This window comes from Emydura macquarii, unplaced genomic scaffold (genome assembly GCF_026122565.2).
Source record: "Emydura macquarii macquarii isolate MOO-44397 ecotype Brisbane River unplaced genomic scaffold, CSIRO-AGI_Emac_v2 contig_1253, whole genome shotgun sequence".
Taxonomy (NCBI): domain Eukaryota; kingdom Metazoa; phylum Chordata; order Testudines; family Chelidae; genus Emydura; species Emydura macquarii.
The window spans coordinates 9533141-9558754 of NW_027131390.1; the positions used below are offsets into that span (position 1 = coordinate 9533141).

General features: G+C 40.0%; 2 protein-coding genes across 6 annotated transcripts; one reads left to right on the forward strand and one right to left on the reverse strand.

Moving 5' to 3' along the window:
• Positions 1 to 105: 105 nt before the first annotated feature.
• On the reverse strand, positions 106 to 25464 carry LOC137153072 (protein EOLA1-like). Of its 5 annotated transcripts, XR_010919686.1 has the most exons (6): positions 25302 to 25464; positions 23683 to 23988; positions 20104 to 20278; positions 17195 to 17412; positions 3267 to 3337; positions 1496 to 1634 (listed from the first exon to the last, which is right to left on the reverse strand). XR_010919686.1 is itself a non-coding variant. In XM_067548113.1 (4 exons), coding segments are annotated over exons 2-4 (429 nt in total). In that variant the 5' UTR covers positions 23936 to 23988; positions 25302 to 25464; the 3' UTR covers positions 1497 to 1633. The 5 variants fall into 5 exon arrangements, 2 of the variants coding, with proteins under 2 accessions (XP_067404214.1, XP_067404213.1); XR_010919688.1 differs by lacking the exons at positions 1496 to 1634; positions 3267 to 3337 and adding an exon at positions 106 to 412; XR_010919687.1 differs by lacking the exon at positions 3267 to 3337 and having other exon boundaries at positions 1532 to 1634.
• On the forward strand, positions 1448 to 3795 carry LOC137153070 (heat shock transcription factor, Y-linked-like). Its single transcript, XM_067548110.1, has 2 exons — positions 1448 to 2026; positions 2992 to 3795. Exons 1-2 carry the CDS (start codon positions 1463 to 1465, stop codon positions 3766 to 3768), a joined length of 1341 nt encoding a protein of 446 aa, XP_067404211.1. The 5' UTR covers positions 1448 to 1462; the 3' UTR covers positions 3769 to 3795.
• Positions 25465 to 25614: the final 150 nt, after the last annotated feature.

Sequence of the window (25614 nt, forward strand, 5' to 3'; positions counted from 1 at the left end):
AAGGTTCTTGTTTATTTTGACATTGGCTTGAGTTTTTTGGATGACAGGTTTTTTCTTACCTTCACTGAGAATGCTTGTGGGACAGTGAGATTAATCTAAAATTCATGTTACAGTAGCTTGTCCTCCTTGACCCTGAAATGCTTCTCTTTGCTCTTACAGCTCAGTGATAAGTATACACTCTGATCTCCATCAGTATTGTATTCCTGAAAAATATGACTGGTGCAGGAATTATAGGAATGTAGAAATTCCATCTCTCCTTCATAGCCACTAGCCACCCATCGTTGGTTGTGCCGGAAACAGGAAATAAGTTTGTTCTGTCTACTGTAATGCTAGTACTAGGTAGGCAAATGCTTCCCATCACTTCTTCGTGGGACGTGGAGTGGCCTGTGCCTTGATTCTTCCTTTTTTCCCCCTGTAAGGGGAATATAATGGTGGAAGGTAGTTCATTATAATCCACTTTCTTCCTCATCTACTGCAGCAGAAATGGGATTTACAGGCAGCCTTCTAACCCATGAATACCCCCCACCACCTTTGTCCCACCTCTGGAACCTTGCTGTGTTCTCACACTTCCTACTTGAGAGACGCAGGGAGGAAAAGGGCTTCCATTTGTCCAATGTGTTACCCTACTGGAACACAGCAGCAGTGAAGGTTGAATTCCCACACTGTCACCAGAAGGGAGAACCAGTGGGGAGTCAGCATCTAGCAGACAACCTCCATTCTTTTTCTCTCTATCCCTGTGACAAGTGTTTGGGGACTGGGTCTTTTGTTATATAATTGTTTCTATCACTTGAAAGATGGGCAGTGATGACCAACCTCTGCCAACTTGATTCCTTCCCCTGCTTTTCACCCATACCTCCTTCCCCAGTCTTTGGAGCAGAAAGAGGCTCCTGCCAGACACCATTGGAGGTAGTCTCCTTTGCTACAGCCAAAAGGAATTGTAAGTCTTCATTTTGAAATATTTAGACACAATTTATGTAATTTAAATACTTGTATTCAAGTTTGTTTTTCTTGGAGCCAGGCTCTGACTGCAAGAACAGACAGTGGGAATTCTTGCTCTTGTGAAAGAGGCCCAGTGGAAAGACTTGGTAAACAAATGTTTCCCTTTATTCCCAACAATAGCAGCAAAAATTGCTTTCTTAATCCATGTTGTGTAATGACTGTTCTTGGGGGGATGGGACAGTGCTCTGTGTCTAGTCCATATGTACTTTCTTTACATCAAAAGATAAACCTTTTATAGATTAGATCTAATCTGTTGTAAATGAAATATAAATGCTGTTCATTTTAGTAACTTGTCTGGCCATTATTACTTCAATTTGCTAGGAAACCAATCATTTTATGATGTCACAGCCACACACCACAGGTATCATTATGATGTTCTAGAACTCTTTATTGAACTTCACTGAAAACTAGCATCATTTTAATATACCTCTCTTAGGAGTATGAAGCTCGACTAATAGCATAAATGGCTACAGCTGAAAAAAGTCAAAGCGAGAAAGAAGAATTTGAGATGGATCTTTCTACAGCAGAAACTCCACATATTTCAGCTCAGGATGAAATGGTTGGTTCTGCTATCTCAATTTCTTCTGCTATTCCATTGTGTCATAAAACAGCAGCTGGTGACTCTGCCTTGAGATCTATAATAGAAGAAAATGCTTTTCAAACTTTGAGCGATGGACCCTGGGTAAAAAGACCACGTCTTACTCTCTGTGATGATGGTTCCACTGAAGACAATGATTTTTTATCCCTCACCTTTCCAAAGAAACTCTGGAAAATTGTTGAAAGTGATCAATTTAAGTCACTTTGGTGGGATGATGATGGAAATTGTGTGGTGATTGATGAAGAGCTCTTTAAAAAGGAGGTGCTGGAAAGGAGAGGGCTTCTGCGAATTTTTGAAACTGATTGCATGAAAAGTTTCATTCGACAGCTGAATCTCTATGGCTTTAGCAAAATGCGACAAGATTTTCAGAGGTCTGCCTCGCTTGCTGAATTTCTAGCAGAAGAAAAAGCAGCATCTGCCTTTAGCAAGGTAAAAGGTCAATACTTCTCAAAGCTTAAAAAGGCCTATTTTAAAATACGTTTGTTTTTTGCATGTGCAAATAGAAGTTTTGTTTTATGCTCGTCATGAAGAGAATCTACGGATCAGGGTTCTGATAGATATTCTGACTTCTCCATAAATAATTTCTCAAGATAGTCTCATGAATAAGAGTCCAAACCCTGTAATTATTGGCTTTTGACCTGAAGAGACCATTGTAGTGTGGCTTTTTTCCTACTAGCCTGATCCAGTGAAACCGAGAGATTCTCCCACCTCCTCCTCTCTCTCTTCCCTGGTTGTTGGCTTCCTCCTGATACTAGATGTGTTCTGCGTTCTTTCTCTCCTTGCATTTGCTGAATGCTAGAAAGGTGGTTGTGGTCCATGTGCTACTGACTGAACCTTTATGGCCTTTCTAAATCACTAAAAGTCAATAGGACTTGTACTCCTAAGTCACTTAAGTGCTTTTGAAAATCTACCATTGAGTAATATCCATCTTTATTGTTTAAACTCTGTTTTGATACTAGTCCCGTTAAAGGGACAATCCATTAAAATATTACTTGCAAAGGTCCTTGCCTGTGTTCCTAATAATACTTTTAAATGTCAAATTTACATTTCACCATTTCTGCCATGTTTGCCTTTTGCACTTTATTTGGCTTCTACAATGAAGCTAAGCTATTCAGATCCATTTTCTGGTTTGAGGGCTAAACACAGTGCTACAGGAGAAAGTTTGAAATTCAAGGAATTATCACTGATTTAAAATGTTATGAGACTACTTCTGTTTGTTTCATCAAATCTTTTACACAGACTAAAATTGGGGCCTAAAATGCCTGCCTGTGTCCCTTCAGTGTTTAATGTTTGACTGTTCTATGTAGGCAAAATCTTTGCCAGTATGTGTGCTTGATTTTTTCCTTTTTTTATCCTCACAGAGGTGATTAAATCTTTTCACTTGCTTTATTTAGTTACAGTTCTACCATAACCCGAATTTTAAGAGAGGCTATCCCCACCTCCTTGTAAGGTGTAAGAGAAGAGTTGGCATCAAAAATACACCACCAGCTGCTTTCTCGTTAGATCAGGAATTTAGTGAAAACTGCCTAAAGAGTGAGGGAAGAAGCTCAGATGTTCAGTCTGGCTTGGGAACTGCTTCCATGGAGGAAAATGACCTCGTTGCAACTGCTCCAAAGGAGAACATGCAAACATGTGCACTAAGAAAGCCTACAGTGAATAAGGGACTCGCCAGAGCAACTGCCCGAATCAGAAGTGGATACGCTTCTTCACCCGCAGCTTCACTGAGGCCATCAGAACATGCTACAGGAGAAGATGGTGAGAAGTTAAATCAGCTGGCTCCATTCCATTTACCTCAAAATAATAGCCACGCTCGAGTCAGCACCCATGATATAGATTCCACTACAACTACATCTGCTACTTCTTTGTATCATGTCATACCTCCTGTACCAAATAGTCCTTTTGGACCTGTGATGGGGCTTCCTACCTTCCCAAACATGTATCCAGACTTATCAGCTATGCAGGCTCATTGGGCTAGTTTGCTGCCATTTTGTAACCCATGGTTCTCAATGCCTATGATTGCTGCAGCCTCTGCGATTTCAATGTCAAGATCATCTCATCACCGAACTCCATCATACCATCACTGCCCTAACTGCAACTGCACTTCAAACAGTTCACCTGCTGCCAAAGGCATCGGACCAAAGCCTGCTGAATATTCAGGATACCATCGATAATGCAAAGGACTTTAACATTTCATATTCCAGGGGAGAAAGTCACTGACAAATCTGCAATGAAACTGTCTGAAGAATAAATGTCTTTTCCAGTTTTCCTGTCCTATTTGTATAAAATAATCCCACATTTTATTTCATTTTCAGCAGGGAAGAATTATTTCAGTAGAAGTAGTGGGTCAGCTTTCATGAATTCTAATATTCTGTATCCCTGAGTTTGAGTAGTATAATGTTTCAATTACATTTGATCTGGTCATGTTCTATTCCCCATTACCACCACCCTTCTTTGTCTCTGCATCCAGGAGAAGTGTTGAAGGGTTGTACTTTACAGTTCTACCATAAATGGAGCCAAGATAGGGGGAGCTAATCCAGGAGGACTGAGCCTCTTTTCTGTTGTAGAGTTGAATGTGCAATATGCAGTTCTATGCTTTAGGAAGGAAAGTTCCATCCGAATATTACTGAGGGAACACATTTCTGCCAAGGTCATTTATTAAGGCTTGGTTTGCAGAGCAGGGTTTGATCTAAGTATTTAAACAGAATCTTCACCTTTCAAGATAGCAGGTTTGTAACCTACTGAAGTGGACAACCCACCGTTTACAGAGTGATTCACGTTAGCTATCATAAGAAATAAGATGACATTCATAAGTTAATGGTAAGCATCTACTACTACACTGTCTGGTATGTTCATTGAAAGATCTCCTACAGCAGGTTCGGGATAAGAGATCTATAAAATCAAGAGACCAAAACTAAAAGATATTGGTCTCATTCATTTTCATCAAGCCACAGGTTAGGGCTCATTAACGTGGAGGAAGATTTAGGAATGACTTAACCAGCGTAGATTCATAGACCATAAAATCAGATGGGACAAGTATGATCATCTAGTCTGACCTCCTGCACAAAGGGATCTTGGATCCCTTTCACTTAGATAATTTTGAAAAGATGCTGCAATTCAGGGTTACTTTAATAACAAACTTTGAAGTTAAATACTTGAAGTTCTAAAAAATGTGAATTCTTTGTTTTTGGTGTGGCTGTGAGCTACTGGATGGTAATTAGTGGTCCTGCATGCAGTGTAACCCAGGGCCACATCCTGTACCCACTGTGCTCAGCAGTAAAGCTTCCATTGAATTCAGTGGTGGAGGATTGGGCCACAACTGACGTGAGAGGAATCAAAATGCAGGATGGTTAAAATATTTAAGGAATATTGATTAAATGATGTATTTTAAAAAGTAGAGTGGCATGAGTATTTGAGCTTATATGGGGCCCTCTTGAGGAGTTAGCAGTTCTCTTCACTACCATGCAAGAAACTAGGGTTCAGGCCGGACATGCATTAAATTGCTTAACAATAATCTTTCTGCATGACTGAGGTGAGATACTAAATTTAAAAGTTTATTTTAATATCTACTGGAGGGTTTTCTATAGCACTCATCCCCCTGGTAGTTAAGCACTGCTCAGAAACATTTATTTAAACCTTCATGGAATCCAATTCAGCTGGACCTCAGTTGTAAAGTCCTTTCTCAAGCAAAAACTCATATTGGCTTCTGTAAGCAGTGCCTGCCATAGATCTGTAGGATTGTTCTCTGATGTGCAATGAAGAGCAAGGGCTGGTGTTATCTATACAATGTTATAAAAAATAGTCTGTGAATGAAGTCTTCAGTGTCTTGAAGAGCACATGCAAGCTGTGTGGAATTTTATGCAATCACCAGTGTATCCGCACCCAACTGCACAGCCTTCTGCAGGTTGTGCTTCATGGAAGTCTGCTGTAGTCAATTGCCAATATTTACATCTTACAGTAAATAAAATGACAAACTACAGTGAAATTCAGAAGTGTGAAATGTATTGCAATTTTATAGAGTATTTAAAAAACAAACAAACTGATAAAGAAATAAACAAACAGGCTCATTAAATCCTAAGTCAATTTCCAGTCACAGCCCAGCACCTGCTGGAATTACTACTGTAAGGCCCCTCTTCGGGAGGAGTTTAAGCATTGCACGTATGCAAGCCACAAAGGCTTTTAAAAATGCAGTTAGTGGCCGGGACTTCTGTACAGCACCTAGCGACGTAAATCTTCTTGGAAGCCTCTCTCTTCCTGTTCTTGTTTTTCCAAAATATAAAATGCATTCTCAAATGTGATGAGGTTTATCCTACAGAGTCCTCCTGTTCTGTGGATTAGACCTCAGAAGGTGCAGCCCTTGTGGGGTTTTTACAGCTAGATAAGATGCCAGTAAAAATGTCTATCCCTAGTCTGTGTTGGTAGCCTTACGGCAGGTGCACCTTTGCTGAAAAACAACCGTGTAGTGTGTTCGCATAGATGCACCTGCTACACCTTCAAAGAATACAAAATCAAGAGAGCTTTGATTGTTCCTGTATAAGAAGTGGCTTTCCCTTTCCACTGGGTGAATTTCTAGTATAATGAGGATGCAGGGGCACTGTAGGCATTAATTGATGCTATAATGGTCACAAGTATCAAGATACACTATGTGTGAGCATAATTTGGTATTGCTTACCCTCAGGAGCATCTCCCTTAAGAACCATCGCTTTCTGCCGGCTAGCATACTTGTTTTATTGCCTTTGTATCTATGCCCTTTGTGTGGACACAGTGCCACCCTACCATAACTCAGGGTTGAAGGTTAAAAAGGGCTTTCACACTTCTGATAATGTGTCACCCCCTTCTCTAGCCGCCAGCTGGGGTCCTCTCTGATATCCATATGTATGTTTGGTATTGGCTGAGGTTAGTTTTTGTCACTGATCTGCATGTAAAGCTGACAACTCTTATAAGGTTTCCAATATTAAACAGGTAGTATTGAGGTAAAAATGGTTCAGGGAGCCTTTTGTTGCCTGCTAACCAGTATTTCTACTGGAAAATTAGTTTTTAAAATTATTTTACTTTTCAAAAACTTTTCTTGAGGTCTTACCGAAGGAGACCAGCTGGAATGTCTTAGGAACTGCCCTCTTCAGACACAGAACAGTATATCCCAAGCAGAAGCAGTGCAAGCTTTAGCATGCTGCCCTACCCATGTACCGCAACCTTTGTCTGGGCAAATTTGTGTCTGTGAATGAGAAGGCAGTTCAGATGCCACACTGAAGCCAATCCTTGATTTCTTTGATAAAACAGCCGATAAGAGTGCTGGTTTTTGTGATGTGGTAACGTGATAGCTGGACTAAGTCAACCAAACTCACTGAATGGTTATTAAATGGAAAATATTTTCAGTCACTTACTATCCATTAACTGGGGATTTGAACCAGCTACCTGGAGAGGAATTCTTCAATAACCCATTACTAATCTCCTCAGCCATTTAGCATAATTTAATATATATATTAAACATTAAATAGGTGTTATGTTTATTCTTATCAGCAATTGTGTTAATTTTCTCATTATGATGCTATATTTTCTGAAAGGGATCCTATTATGATGTAATGCACATCATACAAAAAAATACACATTCACTATTGTGATGTCCATGAATGCTTATACAAATTGTTGCATACTGTCATGGGTGTTTGACTTTCTGAAATGATCTATGAAAGCCCAATATACAGTCTGATTTTACTCAAAAGCAGGTGAGAAAATTACTTCTATTAAGAAAGCTATTTGAACAACTTAAATGAAAAATATTATCAGTGTCTACTATTCTATGTCCTTAGTATTTGGAGTTTGGATTGCAAATTCAGTGTGTAATAGTACTTTTAGCTGGTAGAGCACCTTATTTTCCTCCCATTTCACTTTTAAAAAGTCTCCAGAAAATTAAGATAAGTGGTGCTGGAATAAATGTTGGTCCCGCTGAGTATTTTTGTTTGGTTGAGTCGGTGAGAAAATTCTCTCTGAAATACTTTACATGAAGTTTTACTAAGCAAGTGAATCTGAATTACTTGCCAGAATCAAAGTCTGGGGAATTTGGCTAAATTTCTGGAAAGTAAAGAGGAGAACTCTGCATTATATGATGATTTTATCTGATTCCCTAGCAGGAAAAAATCCTATTGGTTTATTTTCATTTTTTCAAGTGTGTCCATTATTTCTGAGCCCAAGCCTGGGAGGTCCTGAATGCCTCACGTATCCCACAGATTTAAATGGGTGTTGGCAGCATTTAGCACCTTATGACCTTTTATATCAACCTCTGGGTAGCAGCTGTCTGATAAACTTCGAAATCCAGCCCCCACAAGCTATTAGAAGGGAGAAGAGGCTTTCTGTTTCTTCTCCTGCATTGGCGGCTCCTGGCTCCTGCAAAGGAGAGGTAGGATCTCCTACTTAGTTCCATCCCCAAAAATGCCTGGCTGCTGTAATGCGGAAGATCATTCTCCATTATTCTGTTCCCTTCCCCAGAACTTGCAGATTTCTGCAAGAGGGGAAGGTGTCTTCAAATCTACTCCTTCCTCCAAAGCTTCCAGGCTACTGGTGAGGTAGGAAGGGGGAACGTCTGTGCTTCTAACTCAGTCCAGCCTGGCTCCTGCTAGGGTCTCTCCTACTATGCTCCACCGCACCCCCATCCTACCTTCTAATTGCTATGAGGGCGCATGGAGGCAAGAGCTGGTCTCTGCTATTCCACTCTTCCCCAGGCTCCACTTTGGGTCGTCATCTTCCTTGAATAACTAGTACCTGCCTTTGCTGAAACTCAGAGCTTTCCCAATCAGCAGCAATAAACTGATGAGAGTCTCCACAGTTTTACTGTGGGAGTAGCACCAGTGAAACTGATCAGCCTTTTAATTTTTCTCTTCTGCTTGACAAGTCCTGAGGTAGCAGTAGATAGAGGCAGTCAAGCTGGCTGGCAGCAGATTTAGGAAGATGACACTGCATCGGTTCACATTGTGTTTGGTAGATACTTAAGATACAAAATAAGCTAAAAATGCATTCACTGATAATGTAAGACCCCTCGGGTGCCAGGACAAGCTTCCCAGAGGCCTGTGTGAGAGTGGATTTTTTTCAAGTATTTTTAGGACAATGGGAGAATTCAGATATAAAACAAGCAGCAGAGGCTAATTCAAGTGTCTAATTTACAGAATGAAAACCAAAATTCAAGGTGCACAGGATAGATTTTATGGCAGATTGTGGCCTATAAAAATAATGCTGAGAATGCAACGTGAAAAGGGAGAGTACTTTCCAAAAGCAATGCTGCACATGCATATGTAGCTATTTTGGAATTGATATACTTTAAAGTAATCTGTTCCTTTTGTTACAGTTGTATTATCAAGCATCAAGAGTCTTTATTCAGTTAATAATAATGAAAAGAAACATCAAAACTAGACGTTTTATCCTGGAGCACGAGGCTAACAGTACTGACATAAAAGCTTTAGGTATGCCAGATGCTCAGGAATGTACCTCAGTATGTCACAGTGGTGGCCAGCAAACTCATTTGCCAGCCCATTCTCTACAAAACTGTGCACAACAGCTTTCACCTCCTCAAGAACTGAGAGCAAGCGTCAGCAAATTAAAAACTCACTCAGTCATCCTGACAGGACAAAGTTCACAAGAACAGAAAATAAATTTGGAAGACACAAAGGACAAATATTGTGACCATTCAAACAAATATTCCTTCCTATTTCCTGGATCTTCTCAGACATGGGGGGCTAGCAACAGTGAATTAAAATATTACCCAATGGCCTTGACAGGAGAAAGTTCACAAGAACAAAATATAGTTGACTGTGAAGCCAAGAAGAACAAGACGTATCATTTACATCCATACAAACGTGCCCGTTTTATTCCAGATAACAGCTATGGTATGGATTCAAGAATTGCTGCTCTGAGTTATCATCCCATGCCAAGATTAGATCCCAGAATCAGGCTTCCTAATTGTCAATGTGCACACCTAGATTTAGCAGCTATGAATGCCTACCAGACTGCCAGATTGCCATTCTCTCATCCTTGGTTTTCCATGCCTATGATGCCATCACTCTCTGCCATTTCTATGCCTGGGGATGCCCCTCATCAACATAGGGCATCCCCACATTATTTTTACTGCCAATGTTTTTGCTGCCTGGGAAGTTGGAGAGCCTCAAAACCAAATTTGCAATAAGAACTTGCTCCGCAAGGGAAAAATAAATGTTAGTGACATATACACTAAAAAATTTTAACACAAATTTCCATTTTATTGTCATTTGGGATATTGCTGAAAAATTAAATGCCCAGAAAGTTAATTTTCTGCCATTTCTTCTTCTTTGCTTTTTTTGTCCCTATTGCTCTATGATTGACCTTTTACACACAATATTCTGAAGGTAGGTTGTTACTATTTCAGAGCAATCAAAGAAAGACAGCATCTAAGACGAGGAGCTTCTGCCACCTTTCATTGAAATTTACTGGAGCAACGAGTTACCTTCCAATGATGCCAAAGCCAAACCAGTGCCTCCTTTAAATCTTATTAATTGGAAGGTTTTCATACAATCAGCACCATATTTTGCTTTTTTGTGGTTTAATAATAATGTCAGTTCTTCAGCCATGCATTTCATCATTTTCAGCAAAGCTGCTGCATAGGTATTTCCTATTCTAAGTACAGAGAAAGCTTTGGCATCTTGTATAAGTGTGTGGTAACTGCTGATGTGCAGTAATTTTTTAATGGTGACCACTCTATTTTATAGTCTTAAGTATCTAATTAGCCTGGATATTATTTCCCCAAACCTGGCTTACCACATAGGCTGATTCATTACATAAAGAGATGATTCAGTGCTGTATGATCTATTGTTTAGAGTAAAATGCTGAGGATCACAATTTCTGGGTTCTATTTCTAACTCTGCCACTGGCTTGCTGTGGAACCTTGACAAATCACTAAGCCTTGTCTACTTTAATTTTCACAGTAGTAAAATGGGAATACTACTGCCTACCTTACAGTTATGGGGGGAGACTACTTAATAATGTTTTTAATACACTTTGAGCTTCTGTGAGAAACAATACACAATAAAAACAATGGGGTTATAGCTTGGTACTATTCAAAAACTGTAATAAACAGATTGTAATTAAATACATTGTGCAGTTCTTTTAAAGAAAGATTTCATAAGTCCTATAGGAAGAAAAAAAATATATGCACTGACCAGCGAAGGATAGTCATACCTTAGATTCAAAGTGCTATAAAGAAACCGACCTGTGCTCTTTGGCTACCAGCCATGGAGATGTGCTAGCTATCTCATTCCATGGTGCAGGTGAACTACTTTCTAGAAGCGCAAACACCACGTTAGGTAGGTATTGAATGAGGGGAGGTCAGTAGCACTTCTGGGCTATTGACACTTCTATGTTGCCTGGATTTTTAATGCTTTCTAGTAAAATTTAAAAACAGGATCATTTAACAAAAATGGCCTTTCTTATGCAGTATAAATCCACCCGTAAAATTATCCACTTTGGGCAGAGGCCATAGACCATGGTAGTGATACATAATACTACTGTTAACCTATTTAATTCTTGAGCTGATTGTACTAGCATGGTTAATTCATTGCTGCATTTTATAACCTTGGGTAGGGCACAGGAGAAGAGAGAACTCTTTTTCCTATGATTAATAATACAAGCAATTGTATTATTTGGCAAATACATTTGAAACAGTGCCATTTTTATAATTGTCACGCACTGGCACCCTTCACCAGTGCTCAAATAAGAAAGTGACTAGGAATTGTGCAAAACTAATGGCTGACCCCAAAGAAACCAGAATTGATAAACATGTCTGGATTTTTGGCATAAACTAATAAGTACCAGTACATTTAATTTTTACTGTTACCAGTGAATACCATTTTAAACCTAGAAAATTTGAATAAAAATAAACTGAATGTAAGTAATTCTTAATGTTACTTCAAACAGACCTGCCAATCCATGTCAGATAACTGAAAATCAGAAACAGCAATACTTTACTTATTTATCTTTTAGAAAAATTCCTGTATACCATAAGAATGAGTATTAGCTAATTGGTTCAGAGCAGTGCTTCCCAACCTTTTTGGTTCGAGGCCACAGATACCATTTTTACAACCCTGAAGGGCCACCAGTCTCTACCAGCAGGCCCCACCTCCCCCGTTGCAGCCAGATGGAAGGAGTTCAACAAGGAGGCTGCCTCCTCTATGATCTCCTATCTTCCTGGCTGCAGCAGGGAAGCTGCACGCATCCTGTAGCCCTGCGTGCTCCACCTGGGACCCTTGGCAATAGCTCCCTTCTGCAGCCAGTGGGACGGAAGATCAGTGGTCCCCTCCCTCTGGCTCCAGCCAGGACTTCAGCACCTAGGGACCCAGGCAAAGTGCTTTGCTCTCTGCTGGAGGTATGGGAGAAGAGCGCTGATCTCCTCTCCCCTCCCTCTGGGTCCAGCAGGGACCTCAGCACCTATGGAGCTAGACGGAGCACTTTGCTGTGCTCCCTGCTACAGCCAGGGGGAGGGGAGCACTGATCTCCTGTCCTCTTGACGGCAAGGAGCCTGCACTGGTCTTTTAGCCCTGTGGAAACATGCTCCACCTGGGTCCTTAGGCAGCAGCTCCCTTCTGCAGCCAGCCGAAGGGGAGCCGCAGGCCACAGGTTGAGAACCACTGGTTTAGAGAATACATTTCACTTGAACAAGAACATGAGTATTAGTGTCGGTCCCAAGCTGACAAGTTTGGCGCCAAACTTTTCAATGTTCAGGAGTGTGTTTACTGAAGATTTTAGCTAGGCCTGTAGCTGAGATAAGGCAAGTTGAAAATTTCAAACCCAGAGCAGATTATCACTAAAATACAGGTGTGTTTGTAACTGGAGGTTGTGGTTCAGCCCCATATATATTGTGCTATATATTTCATGCACAGTACAAACACATAAGTTACAAAGTTCATATAATGTAATTGCCTGATCCTTTTCTTATTAAAGTCGGTAAGTTTTACCAGTGATATCAGTGGGGGCTGGATTGAGTCCTAAAAGAGACAGGTGGAGTATAAACAACAACAGATCAGGAACAATAGTGGGAGCAGACCATTTTGGAAAGGAAACCAGTAACAGGCTAAAATATATAAGAAGAAATTTGAAGGACAAGAGGGAGATCACTTAGCCCTTAGTGAGAAAGGAAAGGCTGTTCCTAGCATTGGGGGCAGTGTGAAACAGGCATGAGATCATAGGGAGGAGCACTAAAAGAGAACTGTATAATGTACTATTTGAGCTTGTAAATTCAATGAGATTACTTGTTTAATGGGTTTCTACCGCATTGCGTTTACTTTAAAATATAAAATATCTTAATGTCCCTAGTCTTCCCAAAATAAATTATGAAAATTAAGTGAAAAAAGTCTAGCTAAAGTCATAGTCTTCCAGATGGAAAGGTTATTCTTCAAACCACAAAAAGTGCCCCAAATATATGATGAATGTACAAGTCTAAGTCTAACTCAATGTGTGCATTACCCCCACTAAAACTCACTCTAGACCCCCTTAGAATCACACCCACTTAACATGTAACTTACAGTTTGCACATTACTTCTGAATTTGGTCTGCTGAGTCTAACTGAGAATCAGGAAGCCTAAACTGATGTAACTCACATACCAAGGGCCTGAAGAAAGGATTGTGGAAAGAAAGGGTGTAATAATGTGTAAGTAGGCCATTCTCTTTTATCTTCTTCCAGCTCCTCCACCATTTAAATTATACCAACTGACTCCCAGGTGCACTCATATATCAGTAAGTGGATGTGATTCTGTCTAAGGAAGTCTAATTTATAGTCATTTACACCACTTTTAAATGTAGCCAAGCTGCCACAGCTGGGACTAGAGGAGACACCCTAGCAGAAACCCCATCAGTTTAACAGAGAAGAGGCTGTCAATACAGCATTCTCCAAGAGGTGCTTGTATATTTTATATATGAGTAAATAATTTATCCTGCTACCGTAACTAGTGATCAAAGAATTTATGACATCGCTAGAGTAACAAATACCGTATATGTCACAGCCATGGTGTCGCTTCACCCCTGCAACATTCTAGAACTCCACCATACACTGTAACCAAGTATATATCATGTCTTTAAAACTACCCTGGACTGAGTGCAACGTTACATTTCCAGGTTAATCTTACTCCTGAATATAATTTAGATTCATGACTACAACCACTTCAGAAACAGAAGACAAATTTAAAGTTACGTTTGATATGGCAGGAGCGCTAATATCCACTGACAAAAAAAACTTTGTTCCTGAAAAATCAGATAAAAAGCTTTCATCAGGGTCTTTAATACTGGACCAGAATATACCTGGAGGTTTACCTGCAAAGGACTTTTTGGAAGAACATGCTTATGAAACTGCGCAAGAAAATGCCAGCTTCCCCCAAAACCTGCATTACTATAGCTGTAATCGAAGTACAGTAGAAACAGGAGAGATAAATGTATTTCGTCCTCTTTGTTTTCCCAAAAAACTGTGGAAGATAGTAGAAAGTGATGAGTTCAAGTCTATTAGTTGGAATGATCATGGAGATAGTGTCATTATTGATGAAATCTGCTTTCAGAGAGAAATATTAGACCGAAGAGGCATCTTAAGGATTTTTGATACCGATAGCATGAAAAGCTTCATTCGTCAACTCAACCTCTACGGATTCAGTAAAATACGTAAAAATATAACTTGGCCCCATTTTGAAGCGGAGAAAAACAGAACGAGAGCAAGAATACTGGTAAAGTAGAAATCTAGGTTTCAAATAATTTCCTCGTTTACATAAAGGGACACCCCTTGAGTCTCAGCCTTTGTGCCCTGGGCCTGGCTCAGGAGAGGGTGGGGTACAGACTTGGCTTTAAATTTGTTCTGCGCCAATTCTTGAGCAGGCAGATACCGGGTGAGTCACATAACAGAGCAACACGAAGGAAGCTGTATATTACACTAATTGCCCATAACTCCAAGGAGCTCCAACTCCAACAACCTAGGATGACTGGGCGACAGGGACAACTGGGCTGTGATGAGTGGGTATTCTGTCTGTACCATTTCTGAATTTGGGATGATTTAATTAAACTATCATGAAATTACTGTCATGGAAAGCCTCTATGGATGTGGATCCCCCAGGAGTGAGCAGAGTTGTGTCATGTCTCTGCCAGGCTAGAAACAATGGTGAATGATCAGCACTCAACGACTGTCGATTGGGACAATAGGTTTGCTGTATGTGGAAGAAGACATTTCCTTCTCTTGTCTGAAGGGAAGGGGATTTAGGAATGATGGAAAATTACCAAGAACCAGAACAAAAGCAGCAGGTGATCCCAGCAGAAGTCTATAAAGAGATTCATAGCAGGGAGCTGGAGGAGAGAGCCATTTCCCACCAGATTAAGATAAGGAAGATTGATGCACCTGCAAGGGCAGGATAGATAAGGGGAAGGAGGCCTTTGCCTGGCTGTGGGAGCACACCCCAGGGAAGGAGGGACATTGCGTTTAGGATGTTTTATTGTTTTGTATGATCTGTACTCTCCTTTGTGTGTCAAGTAAAGAGCATAACATCGATAGATTGAGCAAAATGTGGGTGTTGAATGCTTCACAATTACTGCATGTGCCTGAGGGAGTTAAACTGTAAACCAGAAGCTTCACATTTTTGGGAGTGGAGTGTTTAAGTACTGGGGAGTCTGAAGGGTCAGCTCTGTGCTCAGAGGGGCTAGGTGGCTGGACAGCAAATTCCAGTACTTGGAATGGAGGTGCCAGATAAGTCTGCATCCTGAGAATTTGCCTAGGGACCCTGAGGTTCACCCTCTGGGAATTCTGAGCACAGAGGCTTAGATTCCTCCTCTCACAGCAATCCTAGTGGATGGCCAGAAAGAGAAGCTTACTGGGATCTGTGACAAGGGCCAGACCCTCTCCCCAGGATATACCCTTTGTGCCTCTGGAAGACAAGGGATTGTACGCAGTGTGGCATTGGAGCAGATTCACTTAGGGATTGTCTACACTTAAAATGGCTACAGCAGCACAGCTGCATTGCTGTAGCGCTTCAGTGTACATACTATCTATGGCACTGGGAGGGGTTCTCAGCAGCATACCTATGCTGAAAAGTGATAGCTAGGTCAATGGAAGAATTCTTCCTAGTGCTGTCTACTCTGGGTTGGATTTTTCACACCCCTGAGAGATGTAGTTATACCAATGTAAAATCCTAGTGTAGACCAGGTCTTAGCCAGAGGACTCCTCAGGTCCCTTTAAGTACAATTTATAGCTGCTTTGTGCTGCTGAAGTAGTGGTGAGGATCTGGCCCCAAATGTCTTCAAATTACACTGCTAACTATGAGGTGATTTTGAAGTCCTCAAAGTAGCATATATCAGAGGATTCTAGATACACCAAATGCATACAGCAAAATCAAAAGATAGGAAGTAATAATTTATCATCTAGATGAACATATTTATGTACTATCTGGAAAAGAGGTCTCCAGTCAGCCTCTACCAAAGAGGTGGATGTGACTGGCATGTGAGGAAAGCCTTAAATCCATAAACATGTATAGTTTTTGAGATGACTGTGTGCATAGAGAAAAGATAACTGTCTACGAGAAATAAGGCATAAGTACCAAAACTGGCAACAAATTACTTATGAGATTAAACCAAGAAAAGAAAAATATAGGCTGAGTAGCAGGAAAAACTTCTTGACAATGGGCCCTGTTACAATGTGGGGAAGTGGTGAAAACTGCATGGCTTGGGACATTTGAAAGTAGACTGGGCAATGCTCTAGAAAAAGTATTGTAGAGAACAACCCAGCATTGCCCCAGACTAGATGCATTATTAGGTCTTTTCTGTCTCCAGTTATTATGATTGCACGTACATTTTTTAAAAAAATCAGTCAGCCATGAAATTTGGAAATTTCCATACTCAGATCCTACGTTCTTTCCTTAGGCAAAATTCCTATTAACTTAAATGGGAGTTTTATCTGACTAAGGAACACAGAATTAGACCATTAGCTTTTTATTACTAGAGAGAGACAGAGAATCTGAGGTTTAGTGTGACAGAGTTCACAGCATGTAGAGAAGAGGCACCAACATTTTTTATGGCAAGGTACATTATGTTCGTTTCACATGTTAAAACATTCTGGACCTTATTGTTACCTGCTAAATTTAAAATATGTTTGGGATTTTGTTCCAGTTGTACCACAATCCATATTTTAGAAGAGGGTACCCCTTTCTCATTCAGAGAATGAAGAGAAGAATTGGAATCAAAAGTAATGAACAGGAAAACTCCATCCGTCCTAATTTGAAGAGAAGAAAGCCAGCAGCTCCAAAGAAATATATTTCCTTGCAAGAGTCAATTCAGCCAAATCATTTGCAAACATCTTCTCTAAAAGAAACAATACATAACAACCTACCAAAGAATTCAATAAATACAGGGAATGGCAATATGACCCATTCCTACCCAGTCTCTACACCATGGCCTTTGGAAAATGTAACTGAAAACTCTATACTAAATGGCATTTATAACCAGCAAAGAAATCCATGTACGGATACTAATCCCACCAGCTCTACATATCCACATTTTCCTCTGACTTCAGAAACAGAGCTTGACCCCTCAATAGGACTCCATCGTTTCCCTTCAACTTACCAGGACTTTGTGTTCATGAACGCTCAGTTTACTACTTTGATGTCCTTTTGGAACCCCTGGTTTTCAATGTTGATGGCAGCAGCTTCAACTATTCCTTTGACAGAAACTCTCAACCAGCAATTTACTTCTCCAGGGCAGCCATGTCCTTTATGCAACTGCTATGGTAACACTGAGGCTTCTGACAGCTGTGATTCTATTAACTCAAATTCTGCAGAACTCTGACAAATTACAGTATATAATTGCTGAACCAGATCATGTTTTAAAAAAAATAATACACAATTAAACTGGTTAAAAAGTCTGAGTAATGGGAGTATTTATTTCTTCTCTACACTTAAATTTCCCCAGGTAATCAACATAAACAAGGCTGCGCTAGAGATTCTTAAGAATGCTTGCTTTCATCCACCAGATGTAAAACAAGTCAAGCTGTAAGTACTCTGACAGCTGTTTTAGGCATAAGGATTATATACCCCAATCCTGACAGTCAGAACTTCACAGGATTGGGTCCAATTTGTAGAAATCAATGATTCCCAGTTAAAGTTTATGGGAAAAAGGTCAATTATCTTTAGGCTTCTTACATTTGTACTAATACTTTACAACTATTATTAAAAACACGTACAGAATCTCAAAAAGTAAGTTTCCATTTTGTATCCACACCATTAGCTCCCTGAGTATTGCATTCAGTTCACTTCAGTGCCAGAAAAGATACTCACAAATTGGAGAGAGTTCAGAGAACTCTATTAGTTGTAGGGATTGGCTTATCAAAAACAATTATAAAAGGCCTGTATAAAAAAATATGCCAAGAAGAAATATATATAGGGAGAGGAGGAAAGCATACTTGAAGGGTGCAAACTTCTAGGATGGAGGAGAATTAGGGATATTCCAAGAGGAGAACTAGAATTAATAGGATGAAGTTAAAAAAAGGAAAATGTACACTGAATATCAAGAAAAGCTTTTTGACAACGTGATCTATCATACTGTATAACAGTTTTCAGCGGAGCTGGTAAAAGCCCCCTTGGGACATATAAAGCTGTCTAGATAAACATTAGAAAATGTACTCTAGGGAAGAATTCTGTTCTGGACAGTGCGGGATAGATTGAATATCCTAATAGGTCTTTTTCATTCTTAATTTCAAGGAATCCATAATTCTATGACAATTTAGATACACACAATCTCTCTCCAATCCTCGGATTTATTTAAATCTCATGGGGGTAGTAATATTTAAATTTATATTAACAGTTACATTTCCTTCACTGAATAGCAGGGGACCAGGGAGTAACAAAACAGCAAAATCTATCTTTAGTGATCAGAGGAGGAGCTGAAAAAATATGCTAAATTTAAAGTTCAGCATTATAAAACAGTATACAGCTACTGATGAACTACTTTGAAATTGGGGATGGGAAAACCAAAGGCATGAGGTTGAAACCTGTTCAATGATCTCAATCAGAAAAGCAAAGCAGTGTGGCAATCTTTATTTTAAGGAACATCCTCACCCCTGCCAAGCTCAGGTAGCTGAACTTCATGCAAGAAGAGAACCAGAGATACTCACGATTTCAAAAGCAGTAACACAGATCCACCAGTGCTGCAATTGCATCTTAAATACCTGTTCCACCATCATGCAGAGACTTTATTGTTGGATTCACATAATTGCAAATCCATCAATTCCTGTTCCTCCCCAGCCCAGCCTGCCTCAACTAGCTGTGTGTGTCAGGTCACAGAGGGGTCTATGGAGTAGAGCTCTATAATGGGCAAGAGCAGCAGATGGCGCTGTGCAGGGGCCATAATTCAGAATGACTGCTCAGGCTGGGGCCTGCACCAGACAAAGAGGACAGAGCAGAATTTGCCCCTTTGTCGATTAAATCTTAATCTTAGAGAAGAATTGTGATTTTTGTGCTTATTTTTAATTTATTTTTTTTAAATCATTCCCCACCATTTACTAATGTTTTCTATCTTAAAATGAGAATACTAAAAGCTACTGCATTTGTTCAGTTACACTTTGAACACCAAACATATTCTTGTCCTCCAAAGTACTAGTCATGCTATAGAGTCTATAAAGAGGAACCAAAGATTTTATCATTAATGCAAAGGGATGCCTGAATATTATCAGAGAACTTCTATTGATATAGCACTTTTGATTCCAAAGGACAAAAGGCTCTTTATAAACGTAAACTGTTATAAAGAAATTACAGCATCCCACTAATGTAGTGATACTTGGACCTAAGTGGTTCTGGAGCCAAATTAGCGATCAACATTACTCAAAAGAGCCACAGTAGTATGAATTTATTGTTTCATTTGCTATATAACCATATAACAGTATAGTTCCACTGAAATTTTAAAAAAATAAAGGCGATATAGTCCCCGACTCCTTCATGTGCATAAATCTTTGTAGGACCAGTTTCTGTTTACAACAAATACAACTGAACACTTTCATTCCATTATCATCCAACCATCTGATGCAACAACACCTCCTTTTAGTTTTTTACATTTAAAATAGATACCACTATATCTTAATATATTCAAAACATTAAAAACACATTTACTTACAACTGTCCATGTATAAACATACAAGATGCTTAATAAATAATATAGACATCAATGGTCATTACAATGACATTTCTTCATTAGTTGGTAGAAAAATAATTCCATACGTTTTCTCATTATTTCAATCTCTTATTCTGGAAGGGTCACAAAAAACTAAGAAAAAACCCAAAATCAGTTTTTGCCTCACATATCTATTTTTTTATAAAAAATATTCATCACAAATAAATACATTCCAGATTACAGCTCTGGAAAAAATAAGATCTACATATAAGCTGAACTAATGACATCTGACACTCCAGTTTTATACTCCGGTAGACACAAATATAGCCTAAGGTTCCAAAGGGATCAGTTCCTTTGGGATATCTACTTGCCATACATCTTTGCCCCCTCTAGAAGGAATCGGTTCCAGTAGCCATCTTGGATTTGAAACAACAGTCAAGTATTTCTGCTCCAGGCTAGTGAGTACAGCTTTATTTTCCAGCTCCGAAATCTTCTCAGGAGATAAATTTTCTGGATACTGTGATGTCTCACCAATGTCAACTAGCCCTGTGTTATAAATGCAAAAGTTACTTGGTTGGTTAATTTCCCTCCCCAGCAGAACTTTTGCAAAATAAATTCTCAAAAACCTCCGAGTTCACATATAAAACCGATAATTTATATTACATTAATATTAATTACATACATTAAATTAATTAAATATGTTAATATACTATACTCATATTAAATATTATATTTATTTTATTATATCTACATCCAGGATGCACAACTCAAACAAGTGTCAATCACGGCAGAAGGCAGCCTATGTGACTCAAGATAAAAAGACAAAGATGAGCTGAAGCATTCAGCCATAAGATTAATAACTCAGTGAGATGCAATTATGTTAAAAAGAAGTTCTGCAACTACTGCGGTATTATTTAAAACTTGGGAGACAAATTCAACCCAGGAACAGCATCTCTCAAAACATAAAACTGTGCCCACTTATAACATGCTGAATTTGGCCCCTATTTTATTAAAAAATTACAAGTAAAAAGGGTACCACACAGGAGGAACTTCCATACCTTTCAGTGGTTAAAAACCTTTATGAAATAAAGGCCAAATAAATCATTCCTTTTCACAGTTTAGCATCTGATTTATGCAGAGATTACAAATCTATGTCTAGGCAGTATACACTACCTAACAATTTTCAGTACTGTATTGCTGGAACAATTTATTGGTATATGTGATCAACTGTTTTTCAGGAAAAAAAATATTTAAATGAAAATGCAAGAGTTGATATGATAAAAGAACTGATATAGATGAAGCTAAAAACAACAAAAAATGGATACAAACATCATACACAGTACATCCACTTCAAAACAATTTAAAACTTCTATCCTAATTTTGTATCACAGTAATAAACTTCCCCATTGCCCAAATAATAAAAAAAAATATTTGATGGAACATTCAACCATTTACACAGTTGAAAGAGGCAGCCATCCAACTAATGTACTAACATCACATGAAAAGCATGCCTTGATTTAATTTAACTTTATGAACACTGCAAAATTATATCAGTAACAGGGTTCAAAAGCTCGACACGCAAGAAAATACATTTAGAATCAGCATTTTTATAACAAATATAGCATCCGGCTCATTTCAGACTCTTTCAAACTATCACAAGCTGGGCACAAATCTTCTAATTTTTAGAGTCTTTAGAGCAATGGTGTCTAACCTTTCAAAAAAGCTGAAGGGACCACCCTGAATACTTTATTTTCCTGGGCTCAAGACAACCAAACTGAGCTCAGGTCCCACATCTCAAGAGGGAAACATGCAACAGAGCAGTCAAAGCTACTCTTCTCCTGTGATGCAGTGGAAACCCAGCAGAGGTGCTGGGAGAGGTGGTTGAGGAGGTAGTACCCCCTACTGTCTCCCTGTGCCCACAGACCTGATTCAAATCCCTTAGCTTAAAAGTCACAGGATGCAGTTCAGGGAACACATTTTCAACTTGTAATCAAATACAAATTTTCTTTTTAACACAGTCAGCCTCAAGGCCACAATTTAGAGCCTTCAGAGCCACAAGTACCTGGGATCGGTCACCACTGCTGACCACACCAGCAGGCCAAATCACAGACTGAACATCACTGCTTCAGAGTATGTGTTAAAACAGTGTTATAATTAAGCTTGGCAGAATTGTTTTTTTGTTTTTTAATAATTTCAATGGATAATATGTTTATTTCTGGGCATTCTTTTTAGATTGTTATAAATGTAAATGTTCATAGCTGCTGGAAACGATGAGGGAATCAAACAACAGACTTTAGACCAGCGATCCCCAAACTTTTTACCTCACATCCCCTCTTACCCGTGTACATGCCCCCTTGGGAGTGGGGCCACTGTTGGGGCCGGGACCAGATGCAGAACCGTGGCCAGAACCTATGGCTAGAGCTGGGGGCGGGGCCAGAAGTGGACCTGCAGCCAGGCCACAGGCAGAGACTGGGGCCACAGTCGGGCTGGGAGCCCCCAACATTCCTCCACACACCCCAGGGGAATGCACCCCACAATTTGGGGACCTCTGCTTTAGACAGTAGACAGATTCAAAAAGTTAAAGCTTTATATTAATTAACACACAAACACAACCTCACATGTCAAAATATACAACTACATATTTTTAAATTAAAACTCCAATTACTTCTCAAGCAGCATTTTTCTTACTCTACCTATCTATAAATTTCAATTATTATTGATGGATGTATATTTTCCATCAATTTGTATGTGTACAGTGAAACTGATATTTACTGACATTTACTAATAAAAAACAAATCTTTCCAAGCCTAGTTACCATAAGCAAAGTGAGTATGTAAAAGTGAAACCTTTTAATACAAGGTGCATATATGTTAAGTCATACTTACCTGTTTTACTGAGGTCTTGATCATATGTGTCTCATGAGGACAGACCCATGAGCCAGTATGCTGCCCAGCGTCTTAAGCATGTAAATAACCTCACTCATACAAGTAGATTTATTAAAGTAAATGGTCTACTCAAATGAGCAAATAAGGTCTCTGAAGGCCCTGGATCAAAATGTTTACTTCTGTTAGCATTTGAACTGAATGTATGAAAGAATAAGCTGAACTCCATTCTGTTTCTGGTATTGTGAGACTTGTCAGATAACTTTTAGTTCCAGAATTGTTATTACTAGTGATAATGAAGACAGCAGAATAACTCAATTAGATATTATAATACTAAGAGTTTGCACTGCTAGCAATTAGAAGAATTACCTTTTTACTTGTACAATACACAAATTGGATCCATAAATATTCAAGATGGGGGTAAATTTCACACTTGTCAACATTAAAAATTGTGCATGCTACACATTTGCATCCAAAAAACTCACTGGCCCCAATGGTATTTGTGGGTTTAAAATTCTAGTATTTGCATGTATATTAGGCTATTGAAAATGCTCAAAGCATTAGAGTGCTTAGCGAGCATGCATTAGTCTAGACAAACCCCAGTAACAGGTATGTGTGTGCAATTTTGTTTTCAAGAGAGAGAGAGATGGGAGAGAGTGCTGGCATTTGAAAATTTAAGTCCCAATCCTGCAAATACCTATCCATGAGCTTAACACACAGCAAATAGTCCTATTGATTTCAATGCCACAATTCATACAGCCTAAAGTTAAATTTGTACATAAGTCTTTGCAGGATCGGGGCTTTACAGACTTTAGGCCCATATATGATCACATTTCCACCTATTCAGTCTCCTGAGATCAATGAGATTGCACAGGGAGAAAGGATGGTAAAATCTAGCCCTTTGTATTTATTTAGTATTTTATTTTAAATGTTTCTGTGAACTTCATAGTACCTTACAAAAATTACAAAGTTCTCTAGAGACAGGTTACAAAATTAGGGTTTAGGAAATGTTTGTAAATTTAAAACCTGCTTAGGGCTGCTTGCAAAAAACAGATCAACATTGCTTACCAGCGATAACTCCTCTGCCAAATCTTTCCCCTTTATCTAATAACTCTTGAACTTGCGTAGGTGTCATGCCAAGTCTATTCAGAAGGATCTCTTTCCATGTTTCATCTTCCCAGTCCTTAAAAGCTATGTGAATAGCAATAGTGCAGTTCTTGTAGTCTACCAGCAAAGGACGCCAACGAGTCTCTATTGTTTTGACTTGGTTTAAAACCAATCCAGCATAGGGTTGCCGGAAGGAAAGACAGCCAAATCTCATCTTTCTTCAGTGTCACTCGTTATCTTATATTTCTCTCATATCCTGTTTCGTTTCTGAGAAGAAAAAAAAAAAATTAGCAGAAAATCCTGATGTCCAAGACTTGAAAATCCATGTGTCAGTGGCCACAGAAAACTAATGCATCTGCCTGCACAACTGCCTGGGGAAGTTTTGCAAAATATTCTGATTATTCAAGTACCTTCAGAATGCCTTAGATTTTCTAGAAAGCAATAGTGAGTTTTTAAACATTTAATATGTTTTGAAACTTCAACAGTCAGATTATGATCTATTATTATTTGTATTGTAGTGCCTAAAATCCCCAACCAAGATGCAGGGTCCCATTGTAACATGTCACTGAACAAACAGAATGAGAGATTGTCCAGCTTTGGGACAGGGACTATCTTCTAATTTAAATAGACAAGTCAAACAGGTGGTGGGATATATTAAATATTATCCCCATTTTACAGAAAAAAGTCTGTGGTAGAGCCAAGAATTGAACTCAGAACTCCTAAATCCTAGTCTAGTAATTTAGCCACAAGACCTGCACTAAATCGGATGTTACATCATTGTAACGGAGATCAGAAACTAGCTACAACTTCTAGTATTTACAAATAGGAAACCTAGTTTCCAGCTCATGTCATGGAGAGTGTTTCAGAAGAAAGAGGCAAAACACAAGAAGACATGGGGACAAGAGCGGGAGGAGAACACAAAAGGAATCATTAGGCAAGGGCAAGAAGCTAAAATCAGATGACATGGGCCTGCAAAAGCCGACAAAGGTATTTGAAGAGGGTTGGACATAGCTAGAGTGGCAGGCAAGACAGAAATATGCTGAATCTCGGTTTGTGTTTTAGGACAGCCAGAAGAATATGTTGTTGGGATTTACTCTTCTTTGTTTACAATCCAACTCCTGGGGCACCGGGCTACAGAGCAGGAAAGCCAAGGAATGAGAACCACCAGAGAAGTCCACCTGCGGCAAGAAGTGACCGAGCAGCTTTTGGGGGGACTGGGTGTCCAACAATACCGCCCATTCAAGGGCACCAGGCCTTCGCGCCAGGGCAGCACGTCGGTTTTAAACATGGCTTTGACCCTGACACTGCCCAGTAAAGCGCTTGCTTAAAATAAAATCCTTCACTCAGGTAGTCTCAGGGAGCAGCTTGCACCACTCACATGGGGGCTGTTCTCCACCCAGCCGAGCACTGAGGGCCCCCCGCACCCCCCTTGGCAGGGCAGCCCTTCCCCACCCACTACCAGCAGCGCAGGGCCCCAGGCACCCTTCACACTGGGGTTACCGCCCTTCCCCCCAGAGCATCGACTCAGGCCCCCTCCCCCGCTAACTCCCGCCCAGCGCGCCCCGCCTCAGGGCTCTCACCGCCCCTCGGCTCCCGGCTCCCAAGCGCTGAGGAGGCAGGAATCGGATGGGTCGGGAGGAGAGGAGGTGTCGGTGTCGGCGCTGCCGCCACTGTCCGTTCCACCCACAGTGCAGGGCCGGGGATTGGCGGTCACAACTTCCGCCCAAAGAAGCCCAACCGACGTCCCCGCCACCCGGAACAAACATGGCTGACTCTGCACTTCCGCTTCCGGCTGAAGTCGGCGGGGGGGCATCCTGGCTGGCAGTAGAGTGCGGGCACGGGCACGCTGAAGAACCGGAAGGAAGTGCTGCTGCTTCTGGCGGGTGGTCTGCG

Bases quoted from the DNA above. Each gene is read 5' to 3' on its own strand.
- LOC137153072 (XM_067548112.1), bottom strand. From the start codon at position 23,935: ATGAGATTTGGCTGTCTTTCCTTCCGGCAACCCTATGCTGGATTGGTT. The intron at 20,279-23,682 runs GTAAGCAATGTT...TTTATAACACAG, and splicing joins TGGCAGAGGAGTTATCGCTG to GGCTAGTTGACATTGGTGAG.
- LOC137153070 (XM_067548110.1), top strand. From the start codon at position 1,463: ATGGCTACAGCTGAAAAAAGTCAAAGCGAGAAAGAAGAATTTGAGATG. The intron at 2,027-2,991 runs GTAAAAGGTCAA...TGCTTTATTTAG, and splicing joins CAGCATCTGCCTTTAGCAAG to TTACAGTTCTACCATAACCC.